We start from the raw sequence: 18,046 nt of genomic DNA, 5'->3' as shown, positions 1-18,046 counted from the left end.
CACTGAGAGCCTTTTCCAAAAAACAGAATTTCCTGCTATTATTCAAAAAGGTAGAAACTCTTGTTTCAGTGCTGATCGTTTTTCCTCCACAGTAATCTGCTTAAAGGGAAAGTTTGACACTTGGGAAATACACCTATTCATTGCGAAAATGGGTACCATGTCTCTAAACAGTGCACTCAATATGAAGCTAGAGCCAAGTTAGCTAGTTAGCTAGCCTGGCTCTGTCCTGAGGGTTGCAAATTTGCCAACCAGCATGTTTTGAAGTTTGCCAACCAGCATGTTTGAAGTCTGCTCTGCTGACTTCAGATCTCTACACCTGGCCAAGAAATTGTCCTGCACATAACCCACTCTAAAACCACAAATTGTCTTGTTTTGGGTTCAGTTTTTGTACAGATTAAACAAATAAGATACAACATGTTAATTGGTAAGCTGTTGAAGTGGTGGCAGGCTAGATTTTGTTTCCTTCTGAGAGAGCCAGGTTAGCTGTTTCCCCTTTTTCCAGCCTTTGTGCTAAGCTAAGCTAAGCTAAGCTAACTTACTGCTGGATCTAAATTAATTGTAAAGAGACAAGATTGGTATAAATTTTCTAACTGTCATTGAGAAAGTGAATTAGCATATTTTTTCTTCATCCTTTCTTTAAATCGCAACTCAGTTTTGTTGTCTTACACATCATGTTTAGCACCTTAGTAGTTTCTGTCTGACTGGGCTTCAGTGAAGTATTTATGTTATCATTAACCTACAATCCCAACAAAGTTTGCACACTTCAGTAACAGTGCTATTGCTGAGTTCACAGAGAAGACTAAGCTTGCATGATGTCTTGTGGCTGACCTCAGTCCTGCACATCTATGTGTCTGTGACTGTGCAACTTAATGACTTTACCCTCTGTGTTTCCTACTGTTGAACAGCGGTAGCACATGTCCCCCCACGTCATTCTCACGCCCTTATTATATGCATTTCACCAGCTCTTATAATCCCCCCACCTCTTCCTCCTTCACCCTCCAATGTCAGTCCTGTTTAGGATTTTACATGGCTGTCTTCAAGTTAGGCTCATTAGCTACGTGGGAGGTAGGTTGCACCTAAACACTGACAGACGTTAGTTGTGCAAGTCACTCAAACAGGCGGCTCTGTCTTGCCCTCAGGTGAAAAATGGTTTCCCCGATCACAAACCATGTCATTATGTGCAAACCACAGCACCCGCAGAGGATAAATGAGTCATTATTGGATAAAATTAATGACTCTCTTTGGACTGGGTATTGATGATGTCTTTCCATGGGAGAAACAGGGTGGACAGATTTATATGTGGGTTTGTATATATTTGTATGAGTTGAGTGAATTTTGAGATTATGCTGAGGTCTCTAATTGAATATGGAAAATGCATTGGAAGTGTAGGACAAGTTTGGACTATGATTTTTTCCCCTTTAATATCTGCAATAACTGGAGGAAATGACATCAGGCAGTTCTATGAAATTGTGAAGCCACGCTCTAGTATCTGAAACCTTTTGTTCACTGATTCCAATGCAATAACCTGGGCTACGTTACACTCTTATCCTGCCAAGGAGAATGATACAGCCATCAGGCATTTTGGAGGAGGGCAGCTGTTACATTTGTTCTGCGGCTGTAAATTGTGGTTTGGAGAAATGCATCACTTTGGGAGCTCTGAATGCTTTAGTAATGTCCTAATCAAGGCCTCCCCACACTGCAGACCTGTCTCCACTCTCACTGCCTCATTTTCAAGGGTAAACATTTTCACAGCACGCAAATACCTCATCATTGTGTTTTGTGTGATTTTGCTGCTGCCAGAGCACACTCTTTTTTCTTTTTTTTTCCACCATGCGAGGGAGCCAAGGTGTAGTGTTGCTTGTGTGGCTGCAACTCAGTGTTTGTGTGTGAAACCTAAAAAGCTGGTGGTGAGTTAGACCCCAGTGGAGCCTCTGTGATTTAAAAGGACTGTGTAATTCTGGATAATCCTAAAACCCTGCAGCCGCTGCACTCGAGACTCATCCAGCCATGAAATTAAGATCAGATACTATGCAGAGAGGGCCTATCTAAACAGCAACACAAAGATAACACCGTCGTGCACACAAACAAAGCTGGTGGCATATAGTACATGTTCAGCAAACTCGCGCAGAATTGCACATGTGAGCTAACACACCGTGCCAGATAACGAGAACTTAAACAATAAGCTCCCACATAGATATGCACACGTGCGCACACTCTCAGGCACATACATAAACACACTCCCAACATTAGACTGTACATCACAGAGGCAAACAACCTCTGAGGTAATGCGTCATTGTCCTCGTGGCCATTGAGACGCTGTGTACATCTTACTGTGACCGAACATCTGTTGTACAGTGTGTTTCTGTGCGTTCGGTTGTGGGTGCCTGTGGGGGATGGTCTATAGAGAAAACAGCGTGCTAGAGGTGAGATGAGACATGGCTACTATCACTTTCATCTGAGCTAATTTCTTACCTCTTAGCACTGCTCTTCTGTGGGTACTGGATCCAGTCACTTACTACTACGCTGTTTTGATATTGTTAGAATATTTAATGTGGTCAGGTGACCAAAACACAAACCCAGAAAAATTTAAAGAATTACATGGAAGCACGAACAACAGCCAATTTGGGTAACAAAAGAAGGAGAAATTGTAGGGAGGGAAGGGCTCATATCACGGTGCAGTCACGAGTGTGGACTTACCCCAAGGTCTTTCCCTGCCCACTTGCATTCATCCCTCTTAGAGGGGGTGGCAGGCCACGCAATCTGTGCAAAATGAGAGAAAGACAAAGTCACATTATGCTGGAGGTGGAGAGGAGATATTTACATGTTGTTTCATGAAACAGAGAGGCAGTGAGTCAAAGCAGATGAATCAAAGGAAAGCAGGATTTGTGTAATTCCAGGAGAATGACTTTGGATTTGTCATGTTTTATACTGACAAGTGCTGGTTTACTCACTGTCCAGTCATTACCATGTGTACATATGACAAATAAGGGATGGCCTTCTAAACAATATAATGATAGACTGCATCAAAATGGACAAGAAATAGAGTTTATGGCCTGGTATGATATGGAAATGAAAATGAAGAGAAACTAAGCTTAAAAAAAGTAGCATGTTTATGTGACACAGTATGTGGGAATGTGTAAGAATATTACCCTCTATACTGCACTTGCTGTGTCGATATAGACATTTTATATTGTCTAAATATGGGTTCTGGTTCAAATTATGGGATTTACAGTTCAAATCCTGAGCATATGGTTGTACTTTTCACTTCAAATATGAAGAAGAAAGGAGGCCTTTGCTACTTTGTTTTAGAAGCGATAGGACTCATTGTCAAATAAATAATGGCTTTGTACTGTCCTTATGGCAAATCCATCTGTGGCCTCTGGTGTCACATGAATTCTAAACACACATGGAGTGTATGAGTGTGCATGTGCGAGCAGTAATGAGCAAAGGAATGATTATATACTTAATAATTGAGTGCGATCGAGCCTTCTCTTTTGCTTGTGGCCACACAGATGTGGAAAGCTGATGGACGTGTATGCACATGCATGTATATGCATTATTATGTCCATACAATACACACATACACACACACACTCCTCATTCTATTCTTATATTATCTCCTCTCTAAATCAGCTGAGTTTTCCTCTCTTGGGAAGCTGCATTGCACATTTCAGGGTAATTACATTAGATTTGCTTAATCACTGCTTTTTGGCCTTTATCTTATAATGATGCAAAGATCAGAACAAAAGAGCAAAAAGGAAAAGAAAAAATACACATCCGAGCCAAGGGCAAAAAGAATTCAGAGACACACTCTCCCTCTCTGCATTGACTATGTATTTTTCACCACTTTAATTCCCCTGCTTAGCTCTCTGCAGCCTGCAGGCAAGTCTGTGTCAGTCTTGTGTGTCTATGATAGCTGCCCGAATCAGATAAAAAGACTGTTAACCTAGTCCAGGTGGAGTAATGGAATTATGGACAGCCCCGTCTGGACTGAGACAGACAGTGGGAGGGATGAAGGGAGTGCAGAAAGGGATGGAGTAATGGACTCCAGAGGGAGAAGAGAAGAGAAGAGAAGAGAAGAGAAGAGAAGAGAAGAGAAGAGAAGAGAAGAGAAGAGAAGAACACTTTGCAGCCTCTCACACAAACCTATACCATGACCATAATATACCATGTGACCAAAATAAAGTTAAGCACATTCGAATCTTACCTGTTTGTGGTCTCTGTTGATGTTGACGAGGTCGAAGGAAAAGATGTGGTCCTCCGCTCCGACCAGTAGCCGCCCTCGCTCCTCATCCAATAGGAACGCGTCGTAGCTCGAGCTGTTGGCCAAGCCATTGAAAGTGATGAGGTTACTGGACTCTAACATCTCTGAAAGAGAACGAGAAGAAAGAGTTGGTGTTGATAAATGAATGTATGGAAAAGACTGATAAATAAACTGAAAAAAATCCACATTTACATAGTACAAACACTCATGTTCCACTCTTTAACATGTCTCAGTGGCTATCTATTTTGCATAAAAAATTGATAAGTGTAAAAAAACTGTGTTTGTCTTAAAGAAAAAATGGCAGTGCTTCTCCCCTCAAGATGCCCTGTTGTGTGAAATTAGTTACCCTTTTCAGGCTTCTTTAATTGCTTTTCCACACACATTTCCACACACTTGTTTACCGACACACGTCAGTCAGGTATAGCGTGAGACATTTAAAGTGAACACAGCATGTGCCCAATCAGGGACACAGTTCAGACTGTTCAGCCGTGTGATTGGTTGAATAATTCATATGGAGCCGGGGCTAGGGGAGACACTGTGTGTAAGTAAGAATGCGTGGGTGTGTGCAGTGTGTGTCTGTAAATGCATTATTATGTAAATGAAAATTAAAGAGTTTCTGTATGTAACCATGTATGTCTGCGCTGTGTTCCATTCAGGTGCACAAAGTCCTGAAGTATATATATTAAAATATGCAGCCATGCTAAATGAAAACCAGGACAAGACTTCACATATGGGCTAAAGTCTAGCCAGACCGCTGACAGTCAGTTAACGTTTAATCACCAAAAAGGAGTTCCATCAACTCTGAAGAGTCAACCTATAATAAGTAGTAGTAGTATCATATTAACAAAGAACCACACTCCCTTCCTGAGAGCAAGTTAACACAATGATATGAACAACTTGTGTGTCAGTAAACTTCATATGGCGCAAGTAAGACATAACAGGTCATTTATATGTATTATATATAGAATCAGCACAGGGCTGACTGTAAAGACATTTTATTCACCACTTTTCCTTCCCTTTGCATCATCTAATTACTATGTATTTCTATTGTGTAGAGCCCAAGCTGAGCAGCTGCCTGTAAAAAATATCTGTTTAATTATAATTAAGAATATAACAATAATGATGCAGTATCTTTGGCAAACTGAATAGCATCTTCCACAGCTAAAATGTACCCTATGTCAATCAGCAGTAGCCCATTTTTGCTTATACAGTGTATGCTGTTCTAAAATATAGTAATTATAATGACAGCAGTGGCATCTGATTTACAATAAATTAAAATGAAATTAGATTAATCCATTAAACATCTGCCTCTGGTTGTTCTACTGGACACAGAACATGTGCTCTATATTTGCAACACAGGTACAGTCTGATACATCAGCCTCAGTCTGTCATACAACGTCATCCATCATCATCAGTGTCACATAGTAGCATGGATACATGCAGGCACACAATACAGAAACCAGCACAAGCACACACATATATGCGCACAAACGTACACACACACACACACACAGACACAGGCACACACACACATATGAGCGTGCAGTCCAGTGGATTGTGATCTCCCTGCTCTCCCCACAAAGCTCTGATTGACGGGCTGCTATAGGAGCCATCTGCGCCCACTCACACTGTGTACGATCTTGGACATCTGTGTCTACATAAAAGAAGGGACTGATGGAAGGGGAGACGGAGGAAGTGGCGTGTCTAACATCACCACGTATCGAGTACCGGTGTGGGGTGGATGAGGACTGCAAGAGGGGTGTGGCCGTCACCTAATAAAGACGGTTGCAGCTCATCTGCGTCACTTGGACTTCGGTTTGAGGCTAGGTTTAAGGCTAAGGAAATGGAGTGGGCATGAATGGAGGCCTGTGGATGTGTGTTTGTGTAAGAATTTGTACTGTACCACAGATGGGTTGAGCGTATGTGTGTGTGTGGGTTTCAGGGTGTGTAGGTATCTTTTTTTCTTTTCTTACACTGGCCATTATACACACTCACTCTGCCATAAAAGAGAAACAGTGCTACAGTGCTCAGATTACTATGACAAGAAATTTAATATTTAAGTCAAGAAGTGTCTTCAGATGTTGTGATCATGTGGCAGCCAATCAGATAGCCTGTTTTTCTCAGTTTACCAATCAGACATGACATTGCAGGGTCAGGAAATGAGTTAGAGGAGGGATGTGAGGAAATGCGATTTCCAGTCAACAGAACGCCAGAGGAGGTCTTCTGATGTTTCAACTATGAAGTAATGGAAAAAAAAGAAAAGGATGTGGCAGAAAGCCAAGATAGGCATAAAATGGGAATGAAATGGAAAAAGGGTTCTTCAAAGTTTGGAAAAAAGAAAAGAATGGCAGATATTATGGGACAAGAATAAACAGTCAACAGCAAATGAACAAACCAGAGGAGAAGTAATATCCTCTGTCTTCTCCCTGTTTCCACTTAGGAGAAATTTTTCTCATCTCCTCTTCACTGCCATCTTGGCTCTACATGTGACGACCCGTATCATATGAAAGTGAGACTCCGCAGCTGAACCCAGGGGCCAGGACTGCGGTCCAAAATGGCAGCGTCCGAGGATAGTCACGAAAGGTTTCCCCCAGATGGGCCAAAGTTAAAAAAGAAAAGAAACATGCACGCATATTTCAACACGTGGTGATCTCTGACAAAGACAAGGTGGCCTGCGCACACAAAAAACACACACAAAGAGGCTTTATCTGAGCTGGGATCTACTGTGGTTTGGAGAATTGGAGGAACTGGGGCGTGAGCACCTAAAGACCTCCAACCTAAACACAGACACGCTCGTTTGGAGCTCGGAGCAAAGAAACACAGAGAGAGCGCACAGCACAGCTCATACAAAATATAGAAACCTGGCAGAGGACAAGCATAGACACATTCAGTGAATATGTACATAGAATAACACAAAAACACACACACACACACACACACACACACACACACACAAAACAGGTTCAACATGAATTCACTGTGCTCTACTTTTTGAGACATCTACCACACCCTTAAACTGACATGCATATATTAATATTGACCTGAATGTTTACACCGCATCACTTATCTTTTAACATATACACACACTCATATGAAGACACACATGTACACACATACCTCTGCCCAGACTAAGTTGTAATCCAATCAGTTTTTCTGCTTATGCAGCATGAACTAGTGGAACACTGAGCACACTCAGCAGCTTCCACCTCTAACACACTCCCTGGCCCTGGACCCCCCCAACACACACATACGCACATACGCACACACACACACACACACACACACACACACTCAAACACACTTCCTCTCATATATGTGTGCATATACACACACCACGTGCCCACCCCGCCCTATACCTCTCACCACCCACAGTCTGCTTACACTAGCCACTGGAACACAGAGTCATTTAAACACATATACTCGTATGTGTGTATGGATTCCAGTCACTTCACAGATGCGGCTACACACACACACACACACACACACTTGCCCACCTCCATCCCATTTTCTCTTGTTACACACCTCCTCTGCCTGCTCTCTTTCACTCGCACATTCTGTCTTTCACACAGAAAACATGCAGACTATGCAAACAGCCACAGACATACATGCAAACACATGCACACACACACACACACATGCAAATATGCAGGCACACCTGTGTACAAGCACCATTTTGCACAATCAATCTCTAAGCCCAGGTGTAAACACATGATTGAATGATGGAGGTATATTGTATTATCATATGTTATATACACATATCTATACACATATCATACATGTCTTCGTTTTCATATTCACTCCATGCACACTCACTGTATATTCAAGGACTCCCCTTGAAACTGGAAAATACAAGCAATTCATTCAAATAAATTATAATTTGTCCCTCTGTCATACTCCACTATGGAAAATAACCTGGCTCTTGTCTTAAAAAGCCCCAGGAAAAAAAAGAAAAGAAAGAGCTACATTCAAAATTCAAGTGCAATTGTCTGTGGAGTACTCTTCACTCCCCCATTCTCCAAACAGGCAGGCGTTTTAGACGCCTACATGCCACGCAATAGCGGAATAATGAAACCACATGAAAGAAAGGCGACAGGGCATTAAATTATGTTTATCCGAATGTGTGTACGCACGGCTGTGCGAGTGTGTGTATGAGTGACATGGAACATAAAAGCCTGACAGAGGAAAACACTTGACTGAGATTCAACAGATGGGTAATATTCCATTAAAATAATGCAGCACTTTTCAAGTGTTTCTCTTGTTCATATATACAGGGAATGCTCAACAATAAGAGAAGAGTTTTCAATATGTAAAAAGGTGCTTGAATGACACATTTTTACTTGTTAATTTCCTGCTCACTGCCTTTTTTTTCTTCTGCAGCTGGCAGAAGGTGTGTGACTTAGACCAAATATGTGTGTTTCTGTGGTTTGTCTGTGTCTGTTTATTACTAAAGAGCTACTCCATTGACAGGCAGGGAAAAAAAGACAGTTTGAAAAGAAAATGGCAGCTCAAAAGGAACTGGCGCAGAGAATTACACATGTTTATCTTTCAAATACAAGGCTAGCTTCAGGAAAGCAAAGACACACTAGTACTGTAATATCTCCAGCGGTTTGGTTTGGCATGTCAGCCTCTGCCTCTGAGACGCTTTCTTTTTTCTCTGTGTGTGGTGCGGTGTGCGTTTCTCGCCGTTCTCATGATGGCCTCGTCCACAAAACACAGGTGTCAGAATAAAAAAGATGAGACGGCCGCCCCATGGAAATTTGCCGAGAGCTTTGCTTAACAAAGTGTTCAAATATTATCCTAAGCTCAAGGATATCCACACATGCCTCAAAAGTTCACCTCCCCTCTCTCTCTCTCCCTCTTTCTCCCTTCCTTTCTCTCTCTTTCTAAGCACAGTAGCAGGTGTGGGTTGGTTTCCATGGTGACCGTCTGTACAACACAACCTGGACCATTGGATTTCTCATTCAGGTGCAGCTGAGTGGCAGTGCTGACAGGAAATCTGCTACCTTACGCATGCTGCCATGAACTCTATGATTAAGAAGAAACCTTTTGTGTGCTTTCATCCCACAGAACAGAGAGTGTGTGCGTGAACAAAGTGTGTGTTGACTGATTAATCATTACAACCACACTAAATATGTCAGGAGTTTGCTTTTGCTATTGCTCATTTAAGAATGAGTACATTTTCTTTCATTCCAGTTCCAGAAAACACAATTTCAGTCAAAATAGAAACTTAATTTTCTATTTTTCAGCCAAAGTGACTCATAACCATAATTCACAGTCATGTACTGTATCCTATGGGACGTTTTAATGCCATACTCAGTCCTGTGAATATGACTCAGAGTATGTTTAACCGTAGGATATGTATCAGAGGGACTAACAAGGAAAACGTGACCACATCCCAAACCACAAGGAATCTATATGAGTAGTCTAAGTATGTGTTGAATTTCACCATGCAGCATTCATCTCTCTCAACCCAAATGCTAGAGTCCTTCGTCACCGCATGACATTCCTGTTCTCCCCCGAGAGAGAAAGACAGAGAGTGAGAAGAGATGCAGAATACGAGAGCAGAGTATACTAGAAGAGTTGACAGGAGGAAGAAAAGCAGGGAAAGGACTGAATGAGAGAGACATTAAAAAAAAGAAATCCAGGATAATGACAGTAAACTAAGGCCGAAACATGAGCGCAGTTAAAAAGAAAAAAAAGAAAAGAAAAATGCACACATACAACAAAAGCGGTCAAATATGGAACCGTTTCATTAGTGTGTGTCTCCTCCTGTCATTGGACGGCTGGACCACAGAGAAAGGTTTTCCACCAGCGCTGCGACCACAGACGGCTCGAGGCCTGGCCATGCCTACCGCAGAAAGCCCACTCACACACCACTAAATGCTCATGGTATAACCAGGCTGCTCATTCTCTTTGGTTTATATTCATTTTTAAAAGGAAAACATACAGAGACATGAACACTTGCAAATATACACACTTACTTTTGAATGCAAATACAGCCACCAATGCAAACTGGTTTGAATACAAACAAACAGGCGAAATGGACCGTGTGTAACTACATACACACACACACACACACGCTCACAAGTCACAAAATCACTCCTCGGCAAAGCTGTTGCAGAGAGAGGGAGATAGTGCTATCGCGAGGCAGTTTGATGGATGGACGTTGAGAGGAACCAGGCTGTGGTTAGCGTGGTCATGTCTGGAGCCACTGCCTGTTAGTGCAGCCTGTCAGCTGCACAGTGTAGCCGAATGTCAGCTCTGCCATTTTATTAGAAATTAATGAGGCAGGGCTACAGATCTGAATGTGTCCCAGGCAAACTGTGACAGCAACAACACGTTGATGCGACAGAGACGCTAGAACACAAATCCACACACACAGATGCACATTTCAGCTCTGTGCACTGTTATTTATAAAGATCTTGTGTAACAAAATGTGAGGTTTCATGTAACAAATGAGTAGTGTCTCTATTTAATGAAAAGCCTTTACACTGGAAAAACGATAATCAATAGGTACTGAAATTATATAATGTCAAGATTTTGTCATTTATTATGTGGCAATGTAAAATATGAAATTTGAGAGTTTTCAAAAGCGTTCTCATTATATCTCATGCTGCTTGTGTTATTTATGACTGGAAAACAACTCTAAGGGAAAGAAATAAAAAAAATTACACTCCACAGCAAATTGAAACAGCAATTACTGAGGTTTGAAGGGACTGGTATTTCAAGTTGACCTGAAAATGTGACATGAAAAACAATAAGAGTGCTAGGTTTGGATAAAATCCATTAGCAGTGTCTATAATTATTATAAACCACCACACATCCTTAGAGAAAGTTGAGTGTGAAATCATTTTTGCACAGATTGATGCAGCTACTTCTTTAATGCTTCTGTTTGTCTGCCACTTCCCTTTCTTTGTCAGCGAGTCTGTCTGTTGTCTATCAGTCCTCCTGTCTGTCTTTTTGCAGAGATGTCCCCCTCATTTGTAACTCGACTCGGTTCAGATTGAATGGTGCGCCCTCTCTCCATCTGACTGACAAGACTTAGCAGGTGGCGGGAACCATTCATACCCTCAGTTCAGCAATCTGCACCATGCTGTAACCCAAGCCTTTATCCCAAACACAGATGCAAAGACACTGGATATTTTTCCTGTGTACATGTCCATACACTTCTTATGTACACAGAGACAAAAATGTATGTGCACACACATTAATCTTTGAGCAAACACACATTGCACCAACGCTATCTCCTATTGTGGCCTGTGAGCACACATCCAGATTGTTTTTGATAATCATTTTCTTTTAAATAGAATTTTCGAAAGCAAATAGCCTCATAATGACACGGCCATTTGCAGCAGAACATTTTCTGAACGCTGGGGCAATACATCACATTCCAAAACATACACCGACTTGGAAAGCAAACCACAGACACATGCAAACCAGAGATCATAAAACTCACGAATTATACCTGCCTATTTTTCAGCATGGGGTAATGATAATATACTTTAATCACTCCTCCTGCATTCCTGTATTAGCTTAAATTACATATAATAAGATGCAATATGAAACAATTTCTTCCTGTTTTGGTATGCAAGTGTAAAACTGCAACAAAAACAAGTGACAGATTTTTCAATGACTTAATGAATGGCTTTTTGTTTTGCAAGCATGGTTGTATCATTGCACAATTATCTGTGGGGCAATGAGTGTCAGCACAAATACACACTTACACACTTCATTGTAGCATCTTTCAACTTGTGGACAAGGGTGGTGGGAGATTACCAAACACTGCGGTCAGGTATGTGAGTCAATGTGAGGAAATGTAATATATTCGGCTGTATCATAAGGGGCAGAGTTGAAAAGCAAGCCGTTGCAAAACATTGGTTTATACTATTGGAATGTGTGGCTGTGTGGGAGCAAAGATGAGGGCAACTGAGTGTGTGTGTGTGTGTGTGTGTGTGTGTGTGTGTGTATGTCCAAATAGAGTTGAAAAGAAGGATAGCCAAAAAGATATGTATCAAATGAGCTGCAATCAGAGAGACAGGAAAAGGAGACAAGCAAAAATAAAAATTACAAACACACACACACACACACACACACACACACAGGCACACACACAGCCTACTTGAAGATTGTACTTTGGGTCTGCGGTGTTGTGGTTCCGTGAGCCACAGGAGAGGGGGGTAGGAAGAGACGATGAGAGAGGGAGAGGGAGGCAGACAACTCCAAAGTTGGCGCGCTGGGAGAACACCTTATAATTATCTACATCCGCTCTGTCAGCCCCAGCCCACAGAATGGACAGATACAACAGAGAGAAAGACGGAGGCTCAGTCAGATGCTCATTCACATATGAAAGAATCAACAGACAAAACACACTGATAAACTGGCACACACACATGCAAACACCCACACACGTATGCACACACAGTATATATTTTCATAGGCAGGCACGCCCACACACAAACACACATGGACATGCTCGCACACAGACGGGCTTATTATGGGGCTGAGTCCAGACTGCGTTGAGTGCGGTTCCACACCGAGTGTCTATTTTGAAAGGTTGCGAGCCAATTCCAGATTCCCCGGTCTCTTTCTCAGTCTCGCTCTATCTTTCCTCCTCAGTTCCACCCATTCAAGCCAGCGTGGGGCAGCCGCGGTGGCATTAAGAGGTCATACAGTAGGCTCAGTAATTACCCAGAGCTGAGAGTAATTATCAGGTTGTTTAACGAGACCTTTTAGTTTGAAAGTGCCGCTCGCTGGCTCCTTTTTAGGGATCACAATAGGGTCAACTTCTGCAGCTCTACAGATCTGCCCCCGTGCTGTGTTTGCATTCACTGTATATGCACTGATTGACCTTTAGGGGTCACTGTTCCTCCTGATGGCTACTTACAGTACGGCAGCTGTGCATGGATTGTGTTCAGGAATGTGATTGTGTGCAAGTATGCATTGATCCATGGGAGTGTATCATTGTTTAATGCTTGTAATAAATACGGATGCTGTGCTGCAGTAGTGCCAAAGCAGCATTAAATAGTCTCAGTCCTACAATCTAAGATGATGATTTTGATATATTTGATTCCTCCCAGTTACTACACAACACTAAAGTCACATCAACATGTGTACTGTCTTCGCTGGGCAAGATTATTTTAACTTGGACTCGAGTTTCACCTTCTGTCTCCCTCTCCTTATGTTACTAGTGAAGGCGAGGAAAGTAAGAGCTATTTTAGTATCAAGGAGACGAGAAAATCATTAACTCTTATGATCACTGTTCTGTCCCTGTGAAAGCCAGCTCCTTTCTGCTGAACGTCTAACTGACCCCACTGGGAAATCATTTACTCTGCACTTGCTGCACCAGCTGTCCCATGAGAGGTCATTTTATCTACCTGCCTCCATTTCTCGGGCGATCTACCTCTCAAACTGCTCACTCTGCAGTCGCTCGGCCGTCCTTTTTCGAGAGAGAGGAAAATCAGTCACTTTTGTCTGACTGTCTGTCCCCGGAGGCGCGTCATCAGCACTCATTTGAGAACGATTTCATGGGACCCTGCTCACATGCTCGCTGTTTATTTGACTGTCCCACTCCTGGGCCTCAGTCTCTCTTTCGCTCTGTGCTTGTGTGATCGTCCCACTCGAGGGCCCATAGCCCACTCTTGTTTGACTGTCCTTCCCAGGAGGATTCCTCCTTCTCGTTTATTTGACTTAATTACTATGCTGCCTTCTCGCAGGGAGAGGGGGGGGATGAGTGACACTTCACTTAACGACCAACCTCCCTTCCTTCTGTGTCGTCTACTGTACGTCTGCCAGCTTTTCCTTCATTAAAAGCAAATCTCCTCCCCTCCGCCATCGCTTCCACCATCCTCCCCTTCCTCCCTCCATCCGCCACAGTGTGGGTGTTAACTGAGAATCGTCCCCTGACAGGCATCAAGAGAGCCATCAAACACCTGTGGGCCCGAGGAACAAGCGCCGACACTGGCGAGCAGTGACACACAAAGAGGAGCGGCGCATGATACACTCTCATGCCTTTACACACAGCTTTTGCTCACATAGTGACACAAACACACACACACACACACACAACAGTGCAAGCCAACAGCAGTTTGCAATCGCACATAATTATAGAAACACTGCTTCAACAGCACAATAAAAGATACCAATTTGTGAGCTCATGCGTGTGTTCGTGCACGGGCGCAAGCTCAACACCAGGTGTCTAATTATATGAGTGCACGCCAGACCTGACACTTTTTTTTTTTTTTTTTTTTTTTTTGGTTTGTCTTGCTAAAGCACACACAAACTCACACACCGAGACACCACTTACTGTCTAAGAGGAGGAAATCACAAGAGAGGGTGTTGAGTCCTCACACCACCAAGACATGGCAAGAACATTCACACACACACACATACATACATAAACAATGAGGCTTTCATGTACTTTTAGCAAAAATCGTTGTACATCCACAGGAGTACATCTATCATGACAGGCCACTCGTTCCCAGACCTGCTCTCTTGGTTTGATGATACACATCCATCACTCGTACAGTCAGTCAATACAGTCTTTGATGCTTGATGACATATCTCTTGTCTTGTATTGTTGTCAGCAGCATGTTCACTTGTCAGACTGAGCAGTGAGAGAAGATCACAAAAGGGGGCAGGAGGGAACTATATTCACATTCTTTTAACAGATGGTTGAGTAAAGGAGGGATGACATCTTCCCATCAGGCTCGGCTTCGTGTGAACTGACATGATGGAGCCCAAGGGATATGCTATATGACTTGAGTCAGGTAAGTTCACCCGTGATTCTTTCCAGATTTATTTTGCTGTATGGTAAATGCATGTCATCACCCTTTAAAATATTTTATCATGATGGCAACCACACAAAAGCAGTACCATCAGGAGTCACTAGAAAAGTGTTAAAATAAGAAAGTCCCACGCCTTTTTACTTTAGATTTAGAATGCAGACAATAACTATACACACTTGGAAGTTGAAAGGGTGATAAAGGAAAATATACTATCCCAAAATTACAACTTGCACTCCATCTAAAGAATAAAGCATGTCATATAGCAGGCCTCTAAACATAAGTTAGACCAAACGTCTCGGCTAAAGATAGAAGATGAATTAGAGTGACAAACATCACATTCACCCTCTTCGAGACTGAAATTTGATTTTCCCTCGACATGGACTGAAATTATCGGAGGAACCAAAGCTTTGGGTGACAGTCAAACACACAACGGGACTTTCAACCACACACTCATGTTTTCAGCTGCAAAACGACGGCAAATCATCCCGTTCATAAATTTTCAGAGGGCATGTTTTATGAGGTAAACGAGACTAAAATAAAGAATCGAGAGACCACACTCCCGGCTCTATACTTTCGGTCATGTTTTAGGACAAAGAACCACAATACCCTCCTTCACTGACATTAAAAAGCAAAAGCAAAAAAGAAAAAAAAAAAAAAACCTTCCCAAAATATGCCAAAAATGTTGACAGTTATTTCTAGCTGAGATGAAAAGTCTGCTATTACAAAGAGCCTGATTTAGTGTAGGGTGTGAGAGAGGAGAGGAGACGAGACGGAGAGGGAGAGAGAGAGAGAGAGAGAGAAAGAGGGAGGAGGAGAGAAAGAACCGGCGCTCCGCAGTCTCCCCTCAAAATAACACAGAAGGAGAGAGAATAACATGTTTGCTGTATACGTCAAAAACTTACACGTGCACGATATAAAAAGACACGCGAAACTCCCTCCCCTCTACTGATACATTCAACTGCAGATAAATGATTTAATGCATAAGCATTAAATCTAAATGCATATGTAGCTTTCCATTTAAACAAAACTCTGCAACTGTTGGATCCATTTAGGATACAGTAATGAGAAGTCTGGAAACCTGTGTGACCCCTTAAAGAAAGGCTCTGTGTCATGAACGAAGCAGAGTTTTTGGGACAGAAGCCATTAAAACAGAGGCTCTACTGCCTGTTCAGAACACTTAACAGGGCTGTACGGTACTAGCAGAAGGGGACAGCACAAGGGGAAAATTGGTACAGGGGCCAATATATACATTTGACTTCGGGCGAGAGCCCTTCCTCAGCATATGGAACCAATCTGACTATTTGTAAGGAGAATAGTGAATTCTGAGAGAGCAAGTAAAGAAGGAAGGAGCGAGTTAATGGGAGACAGGAATACAGAAGGTTAAGCAGAGAGTTAGATGCTGTATGTTGACCAAGAGGGAGAAAGAGTGAATGAGACAAACACAGAGGCAGAAATAGATTCAAAGAAATCGGGAAGGAAAAAGGGATTCTCAACATAAAAAGAATGCATGAAAAGAAAAGCAGGAAAGAGCACCCACAGGCAAGAAGAAAAGACTACACAAGCTAGTCTACGTTAAAAGCTCCAGCAACCACCCCATATATCCTGGAGTCAGGAGAGAACAGAGAATGGGCTTACCCTTGTATGACAGCTTTAGCCTGGGTACGTTGTGCTTGGGCTCAACTCCTCTTCCTGGCTGCACCGCCCCGCACAGCAGCACTACAATCCCAAACAGGTAATCCATGGTGCTGGAGTGCCGCTGGCTGGCCTCCAGACCAGGGGGGCACTCACACCCCGACCAGTTCCCCAGAGATGAGCGTCTCCTGCCGGGGTGAGCCGAGCCTGGAGAGTCCCTCCACGCGAGCCACTGAGAGTGGAGGTTCCAGGGAGGGGAAGGGGGGGAAAAATCCTGGCTGTGCGCCCCAGCTCAGAGTGCAGACTGTGGGGGGACTTCTGTGGTGTGAAGTGGGTAGAGGGGTGCCGCTCACATGGCTCCCCGTGTGGAGGTCCAGGATATATAGTCCCTTGGCTTATCTGTCCTCTCCCCAGGTGAAGGCTCAGCAAGACTTCAGCTTGGGCTTGAATGAGATGATAGGTAAAGGTAAATCAGATCACTTATCCACAATAGTAAAGCTGTCCTTTTCTAGAGATGTTTTGCTTTTTATCTCTTTCTGTCTTCTGGCTTCTTCTCTTTGAGCAGACACTCACAGCAACCCTCTAATCCTTGTGTGCGGCTCCACCAGACTGCGAGAGTGAGAGAGAATGAGAGAGAGAGCTACACCATCCACGGGAAGAGAGGGGAGGGGAGGGAGAGCAGCTGAGAGAGAGAGAGGAGTGCTGGAGAGAGAGAGAGAGAGAGAGAGGGAGAGAGAGAGACGGGGGGTGGCGGGATGAAACCAGTCCAGTGGATAGGAAGTATAGTGGATGGTTAGGTTTTATAGTGCTGTCTCTTCTGTCCCTGTTTCCCTTTTTGTTAGTCATCATTTTCCTTTAGTCTAATATTTTTTACACAAATCTCCCTCTGTCAGTTCCTCTCTCTCTCTCTCTCTCTCTGGTCAGTTCATTCAGAGTTGCATCTCTGTGTGCCTTTATTACTTTTTCCACCAACAGTTGGAAAACCTTGCAGGCACTAGTGCATGAATGATTTAAGTGATTACAAAATCTGATGGGAGAGCTTCCAATCAACTAACACACAACACTTAATAATGGCGATACAGTGGTCTGTAGCTTCAAAAAGCCCCAAACAAAGTGTTCACTCAATTTAATTCCCCTGTTAGTTGAGCTGCAGGTGTACTCCACCTGTACGCCCTGAAGCAGAAGACAGACAAAAGGTTGACACACTGAAATCTATGCAGATTATTTGAAGGTGTTGCTCTTCTTGAGGTCCCCCTTTTTTTCACCCATTAAAGCGTTGTATGCTGTGCAAATTGTAAAGCAGCTTGAGGTACATTTGTGATTTTTGATATTGTGTTTTTTGATCAGTGCTTTAAAAATCTCTGTT

The 18,046-nt window shown here is 42.9% G+C and overlaps 1 protein-coding gene across 2 annotated transcripts in view; it reads right to left on the bottom strand.

Annotated features, from left to right (window-relative positions):
- The window catches only part of sema3aa (sema domain, immunoglobulin domain (Ig), short basic domain, secreted, (semaphorin) 3Aa), a 32,107-nt gene extending 14,667 nt beyond the window's left edge, over positions 1–17,440 (bottom strand). The window contains exons 1-3 of one of the 2 annotated variants that reach the window (XM_018671016.2): positions 16,684–17,440; positions 4,208–4,368; positions 2,698–2,760 (exon numbers count right to left, since the gene is read on the bottom strand). In XM_018671016.2, coding sequence (XP_018526532.1) covers positions 2,698–2,760; positions 4,208–4,368; positions 16,684–16,789 — 330 coding nt within the window. In that variant the 5' untranslated portion in view covers positions 16,790–17,440. The remainder of the gene's footprint in view (positions 1–2,697; positions 2,761–4,207; positions 4,369–16,683) is intronic. The other variant, XM_018671017.2, reaches the window with a different exon arrangement.
- Positions 17,441–18,046: the final 606 nt, after the last annotated feature.

The sequence above is a fragment of the Lates calcarifer genome, linkage group LG18, assembly GCF_001640805.2.
Source record: "Lates calcarifer isolate ASB-BC8 linkage group LG18, TLL_Latcal_v3, whole genome shotgun sequence".
Classification (NCBI taxonomy): Eukaryota; Metazoa; Chordata; class Actinopteri; family Centropomidae; genus Lates; species Lates calcarifer.
Note: the sequence above shows the minus strand (reverse complement) of the source record. Positions and strands in the feature narration are given on the sequence as shown.